The following is a 14726-nucleotide window of genomic DNA, read 5'->3' on the forward strand; positions in this document are numbered from 1 at the left end:
TTTCTATAAAAACAAACTTAAAAGCTTAACTAATGAACAAGTAGAGAGCTTAAAAATCAATACTGTAAGACTGTAAAAACACTATGAAATTTAAGAAAAAAACGCAGACACGTTTTCTAGGCAAAAACCGTCGGCGTTTTTAAAGACGTCGCAATTACCAAAACGCGTGTTTGATTAAGGCATAACAATTAATCGGTAGTAGAGAAAATTAAATCAAGTGCTTTAAGCTTTTATAGAAATCAAATGATGTTTTTAATGTATAAAACAAACTACATGTTTGTGCAAAGATAACAAATCATATTTATTATAAAATCAGAAATACTTTAAAACTCAAAAAAATTGAAAAAAAAAATTTATTCGTAAAAATTCATCTGGTCCAAAATATTGTTCAGACCACGTGACAGCGTTGTCCAATCACAGCGGTGCTCGGGCGAGGCCTGTCTGGCGACATGTAACAGTTTTGTCATTGTAGACTCGTGTTCCCAACTGGACGGAATGCCGTTGTGTATCTTGGCGAATAGCCATCTGGACATTATGCAAACGTAAACGTTGTTATCTACACCCCAGCATCTAGAAATAAATTTTGAATTTCTGTATTTTAACATTAACATTTTCTAAATAAATAGAATTGTGTATTAACAGCAAGTGAAAAGTATAGAAAAACAAGGCTTTATAAAGCAAAGTCATTTAAGCTGTTTAAGTAAAGAATGTTGTATAGGTAAGAATAATTTACGTTGTGACATTTGATCTTTACGTAAATCAAAATTATATTTTAATATTATTTACACCTTCCTTAAAAGCATTTTACTGTTTATTAGTCCATACATTACCATTAAAAGCATACAAACAAACAAATAAACTGAGTTTGAGCATATCATATATGGATCGAGCACAGTAATTCATCTTCTAATTAAAATACCTGTTGTCGTCCGCACAGTAACCTCTCGTTTCTTTGCACGCCTGGCCAACTTTAAACATTATTCCTTTTACAGCAATGTTCGAGCATTCCTCGTAAGACTTGCACATCGTACTCGAAAACAACCTAAACAGACAAGTTTTGGGGATAAGTCTAATTGATTGACATAGATGGCCTATCCCTACGTTAATTAAAATGCACATTGCTATATATAGTAGGGGTTGTGCAGTTTAAAATTCAAATGTTTTTTAAGCTCTAATATGATGCTGTATTTTAACCACTAAATTAGTGTAAATACCACGAGTAACCTACTAATCTTATATAATCTTAAGTGCATTAGTGGTTTGGAAAATTCTTAAAACGCCTTTTTATTTAACCTGAATATATATGAAATATTTTAATAACTTAAATACTTTGATTTTATTGCCGAAATTTTTGATGAAAAATAACATTTTTTACCTATTGTGTTCGATGTCCCGTGTCGAATCTTTCATGGTTTGCAAAATCACAAAACTTTCGACCGAGGTAAAGATAACGTCAAAGTTTTTGTTGATTATGATTTCAAATGGATCGACATCGGTTGGCAGTATTCTAAATGATCAATATTTGCTTTTAGTTGTAAAGAACCTTCGAACAAAACTACTTCTCTACATGCAGTTATACATGTTTTCAAACTATTAAAAATAAACAAAAGATGTAGATAGTTGCAATACCGGCAGCGTGGTGTAGTGGTAAGAACACTTGCTACACCACCATGAGGTTTTGGGTTCAATCCCCACTGCTTTCATGCTGTAGCGCCCTTGAGTAAGGTGTTATAAACGGTACAAATTCCTGCTGAGCCAGCACTTAATCAGCAGCATATTTACTGGGCAATTATAATCTATAATATCCCAAACTGCTATAGGCAACTCGAGACTGGGTCGGGGTAACAAATGTTACTCTATGTTCAGGTCGCGCATTCGACCTTCCCACATCGAGGATAAAAATATATACAAAAAAATACCTATATAAGGTATTTTTTATTCATATGTGTTTTAATATAGTAAATCATTTGCAAAAAGGTCTTAAATGAAAGTGTGTTTCAAATGTTGTGTAGGCTATTATGTTACATTGGTTATATAAAAAAATGATAATTTCTGTTTAGCGAATTCCACAAATTGCTTACCCAATGCTATGCATTGCGTCGAACGCCATTGCCATATTAGTCATTACTTTGAGTGCACTCATTACAGGTTTTTCGGATGACGATATCAGCTTGCTCAAACCAGTCAACTGCAAGCATTCTTCTTCCGAATTTCCTTGGTGAGTTTTCTTGCACATTCGAGACTGGTCGCCAAATCGATCGGTGATAAAACTGAACAGCGGAAACAATTTGATATTAATTAGCAAGGTAGTGCCTTTTGTCACGTAACTATTACAAAAATCAGATAAGGTTGTTTATGTGGTACTTTTTGTTTGCAAAAATTTCGGCTTAAACAAAGTTTTACCTTATTGACTGTACGTCGAGATCGGTTATGCCTTTTAACTTAGTGACGTCACTTCCGTTGGCCAAACCAAGGCAAACCCCGTACAACCTCGGTACAAACGGATACCCATGCATCATCAATAACTTTAGCAAGTTCTCTTGAGCTAGTTCGAACTCTTGATCGGCTTTTAACCAGCCGTAAGCGTTGCCTCGGTTCCTATCAGCCCGTTGGTAGGAGTTTATCACGACGTCAATCGTCATTCCATTGTGGAGGTAATACTCACCTATGGTGCTGTGTCCGCTGGTTGAAATGTGAACGATCTTTGGACTAATCCGCCTTCGCTCCAGTCGGTTCATTGCGTCGCAATCTAGTATAGCATTGCTCTCGTAAGCAACTGCATACTCTTCAAGTGACGTCACGTCCTGCGTGACGTAGTAGGTGTCTTGTAGGATGTCTACGATCTCCAAAATGTGCTCGTCTTTGATGGGACTCAGGACCTTGCTGATTGGTGGATACATGGGCGGTGTCTTGTTGCGCTTCGACGAATCATATTCGAGCATGACGATGTCGTCTGCAAGTTCGCGAAGCTCTGATCCCCAAGCAAATTCTAAAATTTAAAAAAACATAACACAAAAATTTAAAATCTTTGTTTTAATTGATTTTACAACAATAAAATAATTTAAAATGATCTATATTTAACTGCTTGTACTCTTGTTTAGTTATGTGAATGCGTTAAATCATAAAAACTTTTTTTTTTTACCTTGCAATAAAAATTGTTTGGCATTTTGTGATTCCTTATCTAATTTCCTGTTAGTGGCGCCATTATCAGCTTCGCGAAAGCATTTTCCTGAAATAGCAATTTCAAATGTTATCAGTTTTGCAGCTCTTGCATTGCAACTACTAGCAAGAATGGTAAAACTTACAAAGCGTTTATTAAAAAATCTTAAATGTGAGAACAAAATAACGATTGAGTGCTTACCTGAATAATAATAAGACTCTATCGACAGCAGAGTGTAGTTGTATAGAAAAACAGTTAGAAGGAAAACAGGCAGTCTGTGTTTCGACCCAAAACGCCGAATCGTATGGACAAAACTGCGCATGTCAAATACATGCTAGCTCATGTCAAAACCTAAGCCTATATGGAAACCTAAGTACACTAAACCCTAAACCCTGTTACTGTAACAAAATAGTAGAGCATAACCGTAATATACTGATTGCATTAATCAATTAAAGTATACCCTACCCTCAACCAAAAGGCTTTAAATTACTACTTCTAATAACCTAGAATAATTAGTTTGTAAGCTATTAAACAGGGTTAGTGTAATACAACCACTTGCTTTGTAAAACATTTTTATAACTTGTACAGCATAGAACAACACAACTTAAATTTTCACACGGCAATGCCCCAAGGGCTAATTATATAGAGTTGTCCTAAATAGTGTAACGTTTATAGTAAATGGTAAAAAACCGGATAGTTAACATTATTTTATTTTGTTTAATGAAAAAATAAAACTTGTGTTTTCGTTAAAATTAAATTATTTAAAAAATTTTTGCAACAACATATAAATATTTATTGCCATTTTTTGTTTTAAAAATTTTGCTTTTAATCAATTATGCAAAAAAAATTCTCAACAGCATTTTCCTTTTTACTCTTAAAATTGTGACGCTATTCAAAATTTCCTGACGTCACTAACCACGTGATAAGCTTTAAAGATCCGATACCCGATCAGACTGTCTGGCAAAAATCACTTTAGCAGTTGTAACAAAGTTATCGATTTTGGAGTAAGGAGAAAATTTTAAATCTTATTAAAATTCCTTCTTTATTTTAGGCAAAATTACGGTAAGTCACAAAAAATTACGATGACAAAGTCATGATTAATGGCAAGGGAATATGCATCGTACAAAAATTATAGTCTTAAAAATGATATCAGACTTATAATAACATAACGATAGCTGCACCCGGTCCTTCGGTAGAGTGCACGGCCTTTACCTCTGGGAGTTGTTTGTAAAGCATCACTCGTTAGGCCGTTCTGCGTCATCAAAAAACTCTACGTTTAATTGGTCCCGAAAAAATAACTGTAAACAGCCACCCCTTTAAAAAAGGCCAACCCATGTAAAACTTAATCAATCGGCTACACACTTGGCTGGTTAAGCGTGAAAAGTGCTGAACAAAAAGTGGCGCAAACGAAGCAAGATGTGCAGTACGTTAACTGAAAGCAGGTCAACTAGCGTCAGTCGAATTTTAACGTTTACATCTGTGTTTCAGATTTTTTTAAAGTTAGTTTTATATTTTAAAACAATCATGTTGAAAGGATTAATTTTGGCAGGGTTAATATCCCTTATAGCAGGTTTGTTGTTATAATTTTAGATTTATATTTTTTAAAGTTAATGAAATTCGTTCATGGTTAAGTGTAGTATATATTGAATAACGTAAATTTTAACTAGATACTATTCAGTAAAGTTACTTTGCAATGTGGTTGTTTGAACACTAGCTTTAATAAAACGTATACAATTTCCCGCATCACAGCACAATGTTCGGAGCCAGTCCTAGAGCGTTCGGATATAAATTGCCATCACCACAAGAGTCTTTCACGTACGAAAGTTTGCCATGTTAGGTGCCACGACGATTTTCGTACGGTAGACGCAAGACGAAAGGCTGTATTTACTTGCAACGAAGATGACGATGAATGGATAAAACCGATAGTAGATTGCCACGGTAAGGCATAAAGAATTCAACAGTTTAGTTATCATGCAATTATAATCTATAATATGTTGAACTGCCTAAGGCGACTTGAAACTGGCTCGGGGTAATTAATGTTACTCTATGTTTGGGTCATGCAGTCGACCTTCCCATATCAGAGATAAAGATATATAAAACAAGAATATTTGTTTATCTTAAATCAAATATGATACTTTATACGTACAATAAAGAAAATTGTATAGTACTTTGACTTAGTATTGTACAATGTCAACTAGTTTGAATAATCAAACACATTGAATCTTGGTTTACTCTGTTAATGTAAAAATAAAGTTGCTGTACAAACCCATAGCGTAACGTTTTTAAATTTGTTACCTTGACAACTTTTTATTCACAGATTGCAGAAAAATTAAGCCCAGAGAGAACAGATGGAAAACATGTATGATGAACGAAGAAGGAAACGTCCAATGCACATTTTACTGCGAGGAAAACTTTGAACTTTACGGTCCAACCCTCATGGCTTGCGTAAATGGCTCGTGGGATTTTACAGCTCCGTTTTGCAAAAGTAATTTTTTATTTTAAAAACTTGAAATTTTTTTGCAAAATTCAAAAAGAGCGAAAAAAATTTTTTAAAGAATTTAAAAAAATTTTTTTAAAACATTTCACAAAAAATTTATTTTACAAATTTACTGAAATTCTGTTTTTATTTTTAGGAGTAGTGGAATGTGAGGTAAGATATTGGGTATTATATAAATTGCAAGTTAGTTATGACATATAAATCCTATACAAAACCAAAAACGTCCTAAATTACCATATTTAGCAAAATGACAACATCCCCAGCCAAAATTTTTGTTGTATATAAGATGTTTTAAAATGATTTTAATAATTAAATGCATTATCAGCAGTCCCCTATACCTCACACTAACATTTTTTCTAAAGGATACGGACACCGAATGCCGGGTAGACTTTACACGAGAGGAAAAGAAATTGATAAAGGTGTACAGGGACGAGATGCCCGCTGATATTAAGGAACTGCTTGATCTAGTGGAGCTGCAATATTTCTCACAACAAAACAACAGGCTCACCAGAAGGATAAAATGTCTTCGGTCGTTTTGTAGAGTTAGGCACTGCAATTATTTAGCCTCAAGTAAGTCTAGGCTAAAACCCAGTATTTTTTAAAATTTTTACCCTGTTTTATTAGAAAAATACTTTAATGAGTTACTTAGATTTGTGCATTGTGTTTTGCAGCTTGTTTGTATAGAGTATCAACTTTTGTGTTAATCTTTTAAATTAGTTAATAATGACTCTGTAAAACTTACATAGGCCCTGTTGGACTATGAGATTAACATTACTTTACTGCTAATATTTCACAATATCCATATACTTACCGTAACAATTTCTATAGGTATAAAATAAAACTATTATTATTTTATAGAAAGTACAATTTATGATTTTTGTTACAGAGAAATCTTTGATGAGGAAATGCAAAATCTGTCTGAATAATCCGAAATTTATTTTAAAATGTCCTAAACACAAGACCGGGGCCTTGTTTGGTTAATAAGAAAAATAAAACAAACCGAAGACTAATTTAAAAACTAAAAAAATGATATTTTTTCAACGACTTTTCGTTTTGGTGTTAACCAAATTTAAACTGGCCAAAGCATGTATATATACCAACGTTTTTTGAGTGTACCTATTTTCGTTTTATTAGTAATTTTATTACAATAATTATTGTATATAATACCTGCTGTTAGTTTTCTTTAACAAAAAAATTAAAATGAAAAGCAGTAAAATTGCGTTTAACAATTTGCTAAATCCAATTTCAAGTTTGTTCTATATTTAAATACTAACGAAATCTTTTACCTAAAACGCGTTTGATTTGAAGCGCATTTAAAGTACAGAGGTTATACATAACTAAGTCCTCTGATTTTCGAAAAATAAAAACATGTAAATTAGATGTTAGTATTTTGTTAAATAAAAAAATAAGTGTTACGTCAGGCGAGAGATATCACGTGACCTAAACATGTAGGTTGGCCTTCTCTTTTTTCTCGTTATTCAGTTCTTCTGAACTTTTGTATTCGGGAAGGATGGGAACGTACTTAGAGAGTCTAAAAACGGTTAAAATATAGAGTTTTAAAAGTTTAAAAAATTTAGCTGTCAATTTGTTTAACATTTAGGCTAATCAACAAAATCATGACTTTTAAACTGAGGGACATGAGATCAAATCATTTTCCAATATGCTGTAGCAACTCAAAACTAGTAATGACTTTTGTAAAAAAAGAAAAAGGGCAGCTTATAACATGACTGAGATTATAAAATATTAAAAAATCAGCATAGTCTATAAAAAGGTTTTAAATTTTTTTTTATAAGTTTATATACATAATTTTAAAATTGTAACTTCTACATTATATAAATTTATCAATAAAGATGAATTTAAAACGTACTTGCAACAGTTTGTTGGGAAGGGTAGATCGTACGCATCTTTTACTGTAACTCTGATATCGGAACTTTTCAAACCTCTCTGAGTTGTGGATTTCCATGCTTTTAGTCCCCGTTCCCTTTCCGTGCCTAAAGTGAATTTATAAACACGTTTAAAAATAAAATTTTAGAAAACTTGTTGCCTAAAAATGTGTGTGTTACACCTTCTTTCGACTAGTTTTTAACTTTTTAAAATGTAAAAAAGGAAATTAGAATATTATATGAAACGGTTACCGAACAATTTTTTCTCCATGCGTTATCAGAAAAATACAAATTCTAAATTTCAATTGTTACTCAATGTGTTATCTTGAGCATGGAACATTACTCAACATCCAATTGTGTGTACATTTTATGTAGTTGTCAATAAAACTGGTCGTTAAAAATACAATTTACTTTTTTAAAAGCACATCTACTTTTCTTGGTAAAGTAACACCACCATTCTTTTTTTTTAATTTTATAATTATTTTTGTTTACTGCAAGATGGTGCACGAGAGTTGCTTTTTTTTAATAAATACGTGATTTTTAAATTGTTAAAAACAGGTTTAAAACGTTATAAGATGGCTTAAAGTAGACTGTAAGTGCCGAAATTCGACAAAAACTTGATTTAAAGACGTTAAATTAAATTAAATTAGATTGAAAGGAATTTTTTGCCCCAAAATGTGCAAAATTCTTTTTTTTTAATTTTATAATTTTTTTTTTACTGCAAGATGGTGCACGAGAGTCGTTTTTTTAATTTTAGCACCTATAAAACTTCAATCACTTGTTTATGTAATAACTACCTGGTAGAGTATTGTCCAGAAATGCCCCCAATACACCTCCCACTAACATAGCCGAACTTAGTAAAACTGTAAATATTTGATCAAGCTCCGGCACTCCTGTTTGGATAATTCCAGAATTAGCTTTCATCCAATTCGCGACGGATAGGCCCATGAACAACGTAAAGCCGATGATAAAGATGTTTCTTTATCAAGAAATGACAAGTTATTGAATGAAGTTTATTGTGGGAGTAATAAATAAAGGGGAATGTTTAACAGCAAATAACACGTTTACCATAACAAACGTCCAATGTTTACCTGGTGGAGTCCAGATCAACAAACTTGAGGTTAGAAAGACCAACGGCTGCTATTGTACCGAACATTACAAAGAAAATGCCTCCAATAACTGGGTCGGGTATAGTAGCAAATATGCTCCCGAATTTACTGATCAAACCGAGTATAACAAACATAAATCCAGCCACTTGTAAGACCTACGTTAAAAAAAACAGCAAAATGTTTTTAAATGGCAAGTAAATACATATAAGTTTCTAAAAAAAAAAATGCTTAACAACCTCTAATAGAAAACCAATATTTTTACGATTTATATACATTTGTTCAAAGTTGCTTCTCAAATTAACGTCCAAATTAAACTTACCCTCCTACTTGCTACTCTAGTAATTCCTATCGCAGCAACGTTTTGACTAAACGACGTAGTGCCAGACGTCGTTCCAACTACACCAGCTAGTATACAACCAATGCCTTCAGTCATAATTCCTCTAAAATGAAATACTAATTAACAACTGATATTTAAGAACTGTAGTTTTCTAAGTTTAATCATGTTAAAGTTACCTGTTTAATGCATGACTGGGAGGGGGCGGAGCTTTGGAGAGTCGTGCGCATGCGCTGTAATCTCCGATAGATTCAATGGTGCTTGCAATAACAGCAGCAAGCATTCCTATTACACCTGCAACAGTCACAGTAGGTAGACCCCATTGGCCAGGGTAAGGGAAGCGAAACCTTAATAAGATAAGGGTTTAAATTTAAAAAATTGTAAACATATTTAAAAGAATGCCTAAGCATTATTTACTAAAGATTGGTGTAAAGACAACGAAACCTAAATAAAGGGACTCAAATTAAAAACACTTGAAGACATTTTAAAAAGAATAGGCTTGAGCATCCTTTAGATATATATATATATATATACATATATAAGTCATTTTTAGAATCATTTTTCCATGTAAAAATAAATTTAAACCAAAGTTAATTTGAATAATTATATTCAATTTGACATCTACATAACATTAAATTGGCATTCATCTTACCAGGGACTGTTTTCAATGACGTCAGCCCTTAAATCTGTTCTTACTCCGTAGTTTGCATCTGTTGGATCGTTGGGTATAGCGTCCGTTACAGTTAAAATATAGCAGAGCAGCCAGGCAAGCCCAAGTGTTATTATAACCTGTTCAATGATAAGTTTAAGTTTAGGTTTATTTGTGAATTTCGTAGGCTTTGACAATTTTTTGGGTTATAAATGAAAATTTGGGGCTTTTTTTCCCTTATCAATAATGAATAAAGATGTTACACTTAATCAACAATAGTTTATTTTATTTTTTCATTTTAAATAATTACCGGAAACATTTTAAAAAGGTTGACCCAAACAATATGACATTTCTTCGTCCTGCTAAAGCTCGGAACCGGAATTTTAACGTTTTTTAAATATTGTGATGAAAGAATCAATACGACCGATGTGCTTGATAACAATAATTTAAGAATTTAATTATAACCTTTAAAGTTTTTTAATAATTAAAAACAGGCTCGCTACAAATTTTAAGGCCTTAACAGAATTTTGCCATATCATTAAAGGTGAATTTACAAAAAATGATTCAATTAAAGCATAAGAATTTCTGAGAAACGTCCTTTATTTTCTGAAAAACATTGACCTAAAGGCATGATGTTGTTTTAAAATGTTGGTGATACATTTTTCGGTCTAATTGTTTTTAAAAATTTAGGTAACTTACAAAATTGCGACTCCCCACTGGCGCTGTGCATTACGTGCTGCGGTACTAAACAGGTCAAGTCCGATTAGGGTAATAGTAGGCATGATAGTCAACGGGCCAATAAATCTCATGAGAAATCCAATTGCTCCAGAAAATCCCATGAAAACTTCGAGACACGACGCAACAGCAATGGCACCTTGAATCTGTAGGGTAATTGATTAATGTGATAGTTAAGCAAAAGGCTAACTAAAATTTAGAACTATTTTTCGCATCTTTGCAATTTAAATATTTTTTTTAGTTTTTGTGTACTTTATTTCTAACGAAATTCAATTAAACTATCTTGGCATCGTCTAGAGTTCCGAAAATCTTTAATCAAAAATGATTCAGAAAAATTTATTTTTAACCTGATAACATAGTTGATAACACATATTTTTAAATATTTACTAAAAATATTTGCACAAGAGTTTGTAAACTTAAAGCTACTTCACATACCTCTCTTATCCTTCTTTGCCAGAGCTCTTCGGCCGAAACGACTTGTCCGTCAGTATCGTTATAAAACAAGCCTGTCATGTTGTTGTAATCCACTATAGGATCATCCAAATTTGGACATTGATTGTGGGGTAGAGCTAGGATAGCAAGAGTCGGGGGAAGAAACGAAAATGAACTACCTTGCATAATGGGCAATCTAAAACATAAACACAAGTTAAAGACTGTTAAACTAAAAAGACGATCAATAAAAAGATTTTTGTCCGGAATAAAGGCAAAAAATACTTTTGAACCCTTGTACACATCATGTCATAACTTTTTTTATATTTTTAAGATCAGTATACTTTAATTGCCAGGAATTTTTTTTTTTTTGTATATATCTTTATCCTCGATGTGGGAAAGTCGAATGCGCGACTTAAACATATAGTAACATCAGTTACTCCGACCCAGTCTCGAGTTGCCTGTGGCAGTTTGGGATATTATAGATTATAATTGCCCGGTAATTATACTGCTGATTAAGCGCTGCCTCAGCAGGAGTTCATACCGTTTATAGCGCCTTACTCAAGTGCGCTACAGCATGAGATCAGTGGGGATTGACCCCATGTGTGGTGTAGCAAGTGTTCTTACCATTACACCACGCTGCAGGTTGTGTTGAAAAAACAACATAAAGTTGAAAACAACATAAAGTTTCCAAAAATTAGTGAATTTCTATCTTAACAAAATATCTGTGTAATAACAGCCTAAAGGTAGGTGTAATGGATTTATTAAATTAAGTGTTTAAATTTCGAATAGCTTTTGTATAAACTTAATATGTTGTTAACCTCGATGGGAACTTGAAGTCTTAAATTTGTAACGCACGCCGTTTTTAATATCTTGTATTATAAATATCAGTTTGTATAATTTCTGCGTAAAGTAATATTTAAATCAGGTTTTATAAACATGACTTTATTTAAATTTTTCTAGATTAACTAAAATGGTTGACAATTTTTTAATGTAGAATTACTTCACTTAATACGTTTTTTTAATGGAAATTCATTTTAAATTTAATTTATAAAAAACATTGACATAAAAATATTTTAATTCTTTAGGCATTTGCTATATTTAGGCACAAGCTAATGAAAAAGAAAAAAGGTCGATTTAAAGGCAAAGTTTTAAATTTTATTTTAAATTACATTGGACTATTTGGTTTTAATTTTGATTGCATCATTTCGTTGTTACCTGTTTCCAAACGTTGTCTGTAAAATGGTGCAAGCTCCAGAGATCACAAACATGCTACTAATTAAATTAGCGCGGGCCAAGTTCCCTGCATCGTCGTTTCCAATGCACATGCGATCAGCTAACAACAACGGTAAACCGATCAATGAGCCAATAGCCAATAGGTAATGCTAGAATAAAAATTTGTTTAGGTTTTATAATGTTGTAATTGCAAATTGTCATACTAACCCTAGTATAGGTTTTATTTGATCTTTTTTTTGTAAATATCTTTATCCTCGATGTAGGAAGGTCGAAAGTGCGACCTAAACATAGAGTAACATCAGTTACTTCGACCCAGTCTCCAGTTGCCTGTGGCAGTTTGGGATTATATAGGTTATAATTGCCTGGTATTTATGCTGCTGATTAAGTGCTGGCTCTGCAGGAGTTCATACCGTTTATAACGCGTTACTCAAGGGCACTACAGCATGAGAGCAGTGGGGATTGAATCCACGACCTTATGGTGGTGTAACAAGTGTTCTTACCACTACACCACGCTGCCGGTTTATCTTGTTTTTTTAGAGTTGATTTAAAAATACAGTTTTGAATGAATGAATATTAAGTAACAAATTTTTATGTTTGTTTATGTTGAAGGATCTTAATGTTTATAACAAACAACAAATGTGATGTGTTTTGTTAAATTTAAAAATGGCCTAATCTTTATTTTAGAAAGTTCAAATTTTTTTTTAAGTATACGTAACATGTTTTATTCAAGCAAAAAGTGTTTTCATTACACATTTGTATAAGCAGATTCCTTAAATTCACACAAGTAAATGTGTATATCAAACAAGACTAAGCTTGTTTCATCACAAGATTTGTATAAGCATATTCCTTAAATTCACACAAGTAAATGTGTATATCAAATAAGACTAAGCTTTAAAAAGATATTTTATGGTTGCCAATAAAGAACTTATTTCAAATGCAACAAGATTTTACCTGCAAACCAAAAGTAATGGTGAGGTACCAGGGCGGGACTTCATGCAGACCGTAAAGCAATTCGTCGCGATGGTCGTCATCTTCGCTTAACGTGATATCATCAATGGCGCTTGATTGTGATTGGTCACACGGGTCAACAGTAATGTCGTCCTGTAAAATTACAAAATTTTTGCTTACAGAAATTTTTATTAAATAAGTTGTTTAAGCCGCTTGAATGAGCACAAAGAAATTACAGCAAACTTTTTTTATATTTTCTTATTTAGTTTTTCACTAACATTTTCAAAAGCGGGATTATCTCTAGAAAACTCTTTTTCTTTTTTCAGTGACATTTTTAAGGTACAAAACCTGAAGTTCTACTTAGGTACAAGATGAGACTGCGATAAAAAAAATGGTAAATAAAATTTTAAACTTAAAATAGCCGAGCACTGAAAATTGCAATCTTTTAAAAAAATTTCTAAACAAAAATTTATTTATTGTAGTTTTTTTTTTTGTTAAAAATTTTACAACAAAATATAAAACTAAAAATCTATCTGCTATTTTTATTAAAAACTACATATTTAAAAGAATAATTTATATTTAAAGCTAAGATAAACCTTGCCTGTATACTAAAATATATTTATTTTAAAATTAATTTATTCTAATTTTTTGTTACAAAAATCTGCAATAATTTAAAAAAAAGCACATGGCTGACCATAACGAAAACTACATAATGGTTGTCAAGTAGTAAACCTACAACTAGCCAAAGCCTACGGGCAAACTAATATCTATTTACATAATATGAAATATTTGTAAAATACTTTTAATGACTAATTGGGACAAAATCATCAAAAAACGTAATTAACAAATCGACCTATATTTAAAAAAAAAAAAATTTCCGACCAAAAGTTGTATAACTTGAAGTGCAAGTAATTGTTTTTTGATAACATAAAGTTTTGCGCACTTTAAGAAAATGAAAAAAAATACATTTTTTTGCGAATAAAAGATTAAGGCTAAATGGTGTATATAACTTATTTTTTTCTGATGCCATACATCTGTCTTCTGCTTTAAGCGCAACTGCAAGCGTACCCGTCCTTTTCTTGTAATCCAAAACTGAGCCATCAATTACCTATTTTTACCTAAGTTGCAGGCTTCACTGCGTATTGTGAATTCTGCATTAAACAAGTTACTAAAAAAATCAATTAACATTTGAAGTAAAAAGTCCGTTAAAAAATAAAATTAATTAAGCTTAGGACTATTCCTACTGAAAAGTCATCTTTTATTTTGTTAACAATACAACTTCAACAAACAAAAATAAAATAAAAGGCAAAATGTTTATAAGCTTTTTTTTATTCTCTACTGCATTATTTTTATCCAAAACAAAGTTCTAGGAACTTTTGTTTACATCCACAGGCTCCCCTGCATTTTGTAACTTGGTTTTGACTTTACAGATCAGTGTTTGGCTAAAACCAAGCTGCAAGGAAGATTCTTATCACTTAAAGGCTTTACTGCATTTCGTAAATTTAGCTTTGGCATTTAAGAAAAATGTTAAAAAATTTAGCTACACTGCGTAACTGTTTATCTTAAATTTAAAAAAAAGGCGCGCAATAAAATAAAGGCTGTTCCAACAGAAAAAAAGTTATTTTGCCAATACAATTAAGTCTTCGCTTGCTAAAATTAAATTAGGCGACCTATTTTGTTAGGCGTCAGTTCAACACTGCACTATAAACATACCCGCTGCCCTTGCTTGCTGAAAGACCTAAGTTA

At 32.1% G+C, this 14726-nt stretch overlaps 3 protein-coding genes across 3 annotated transcripts; 1 reads left to right on the forward strand and 2 right to left on the reverse strand.

Annotated features, from left to right (window-relative positions):
- Nucleotides 1–353: 353 nt before the first annotated feature.
- LOC145755743 (uncharacterized) lies at nucleotides 354–3545 on the reverse strand. Its single transcript, XM_082571991.1, has 7 exons — nucleotides 3362–3545; nucleotides 3143–3229; nucleotides 2404–2989; nucleotides 2082–2270; nucleotides 1376–1507; nucleotides 920–1042; nucleotides 354–570 (listed from the first exon to the last, which is right to left on the reverse strand). The coding sequence occupies exons 1-7, from the start codon at nucleotides 3480–3482 to the stop codon at nucleotides 354–356; spliced, it is 1455 nt and encodes a 484-aa protein (XP_082428117.1). The 5' UTR covers nucleotides 3483–3545.
- Nucleotides 3546–4592: 1047 nt separating this feature from the next.
- On the forward strand, nucleotides 4593–7031 carry LOC145756080 (uncharacterized). The gene is made up of 6 exons (XM_082572319.1): nucleotides 4593–4730; nucleotides 4910–5098; nucleotides 5478–5645; nucleotides 5794–5810; nucleotides 6020–6227; nucleotides 6544–7031. The coding sequence occupies exons 1-6, from the start codon at nucleotides 4685–4687 to the stop codon at nucleotides 6636–6638; spliced, it is 723 nt and encodes a 240-aa protein (XP_082428445.1). The 5' UTR covers nucleotides 4593–4684; the 3' UTR covers nucleotides 6639–7031.
- On the reverse strand, nucleotides 6972–13312 carry LOC145755744 (solute carrier family 23 member 1-like). The gene is made up of 13 exons (XM_082571992.1): nucleotides 13259–13312; nucleotides 12984–13133; nucleotides 12015–12181; nucleotides 10803–10995; nucleotides 10332–10513; nucleotides 9943–10063; nucleotides 9636–9772; nucleotides 9163–9330; nucleotides 8969–9089; nucleotides 8632–8804; nucleotides 8338–8519; nucleotides 7525–7648; nucleotides 6972–7188 (listed from the first exon to the last, which is right to left on the reverse strand). Exons 1-13 carry the CDS (start codon nucleotides 13310–13312, stop codon nucleotides 7098–7100), a joined length of 1863 nt encoding a protein of 620 aa, XP_082428118.1. The 3' UTR covers nucleotides 6972–7097.
- Between the last annotated feature and the right edge of the window lie 1414 nt (nucleotides 13313–14726).

Source organism: Corella eumyota, chromosome 6 (genome assembly GCF_963082875.1).
Source record: "Corella eumyota chromosome 6, kaCorEumy4.1, whole genome shotgun sequence".
Classification (NCBI taxonomy): domain Eukaryota; kingdom Metazoa; phylum Chordata; class Ascidiacea; order Phlebobranchia; family Corellidae; genus Corella; species Corella eumyota.

Excerpts from the sequence above, each read along its gene's own strand:
- LOC145756080 (XM_082572319.1), top strand. The coding sequence starts at position 4,685 with ATGTTGAAAGGATTAATTTTGGCAGGGTTAATATCCCTTATAGCAG. Across the intron at positions 4,731-4,909 it reads GTTAATATCCCTTATAGCAG|CACAATGTTCGGAGCCAGTC; the intron begins GTTTGTTGTTAT and ends CCCGCATCACAG. Across the intron at positions 6,228-6,543 it reads CTGCAATTATTTAGCCTCAA|AGAAATCTTTGATGAGGAAA; the intron begins GTAAGTCTAGGC and ends TTTTTGTTACAG.
- LOC145755744 (XM_082571992.1), bottom strand. The coding sequence starts at position 13,312 with ATGTCACTGAAAAAAGAAAAAGAGTTTTCTAGAGATAATCCCGCTTTT. Across the intron at positions 12,182-12,983 it reads CCATTACTTTTGGTTTGCAG|CATTACCTATTGGCTATTGG; the intron begins GTAAAATCTTGT and ends TTTTTATTCTAG. Across the intron at positions 10,996-12,014 it reads CAGACAACGTTTGGAAACAG|ATTGCCCATTATGCAAGGTA; the intron begins GTAACAACGAAA and ends TTTATGTTTTAG.
- LOC145755743 (XM_082571991.1), bottom strand. The coding sequence starts at position 3,482 with ATGCGCAGTTTTGTCCATACGATTCGGCGTTTTGGGTCGAAACACAGA. Across the intron at positions 2,990-3,142 it reads CAAACAATTTTTATTGCAAG|AATTTGCTTGGGGATCAGAG; the intron begins GTAAAAAAAAAA and ends TTTAAATTTTAG. Across the intron at positions 1,508-2,081 it reads GACGCAATGCATAGCATTGG|AATACTGCCAACCGATGTCG; the intron begins GTAAGCAATTTG and ends TTGATCATTTAG.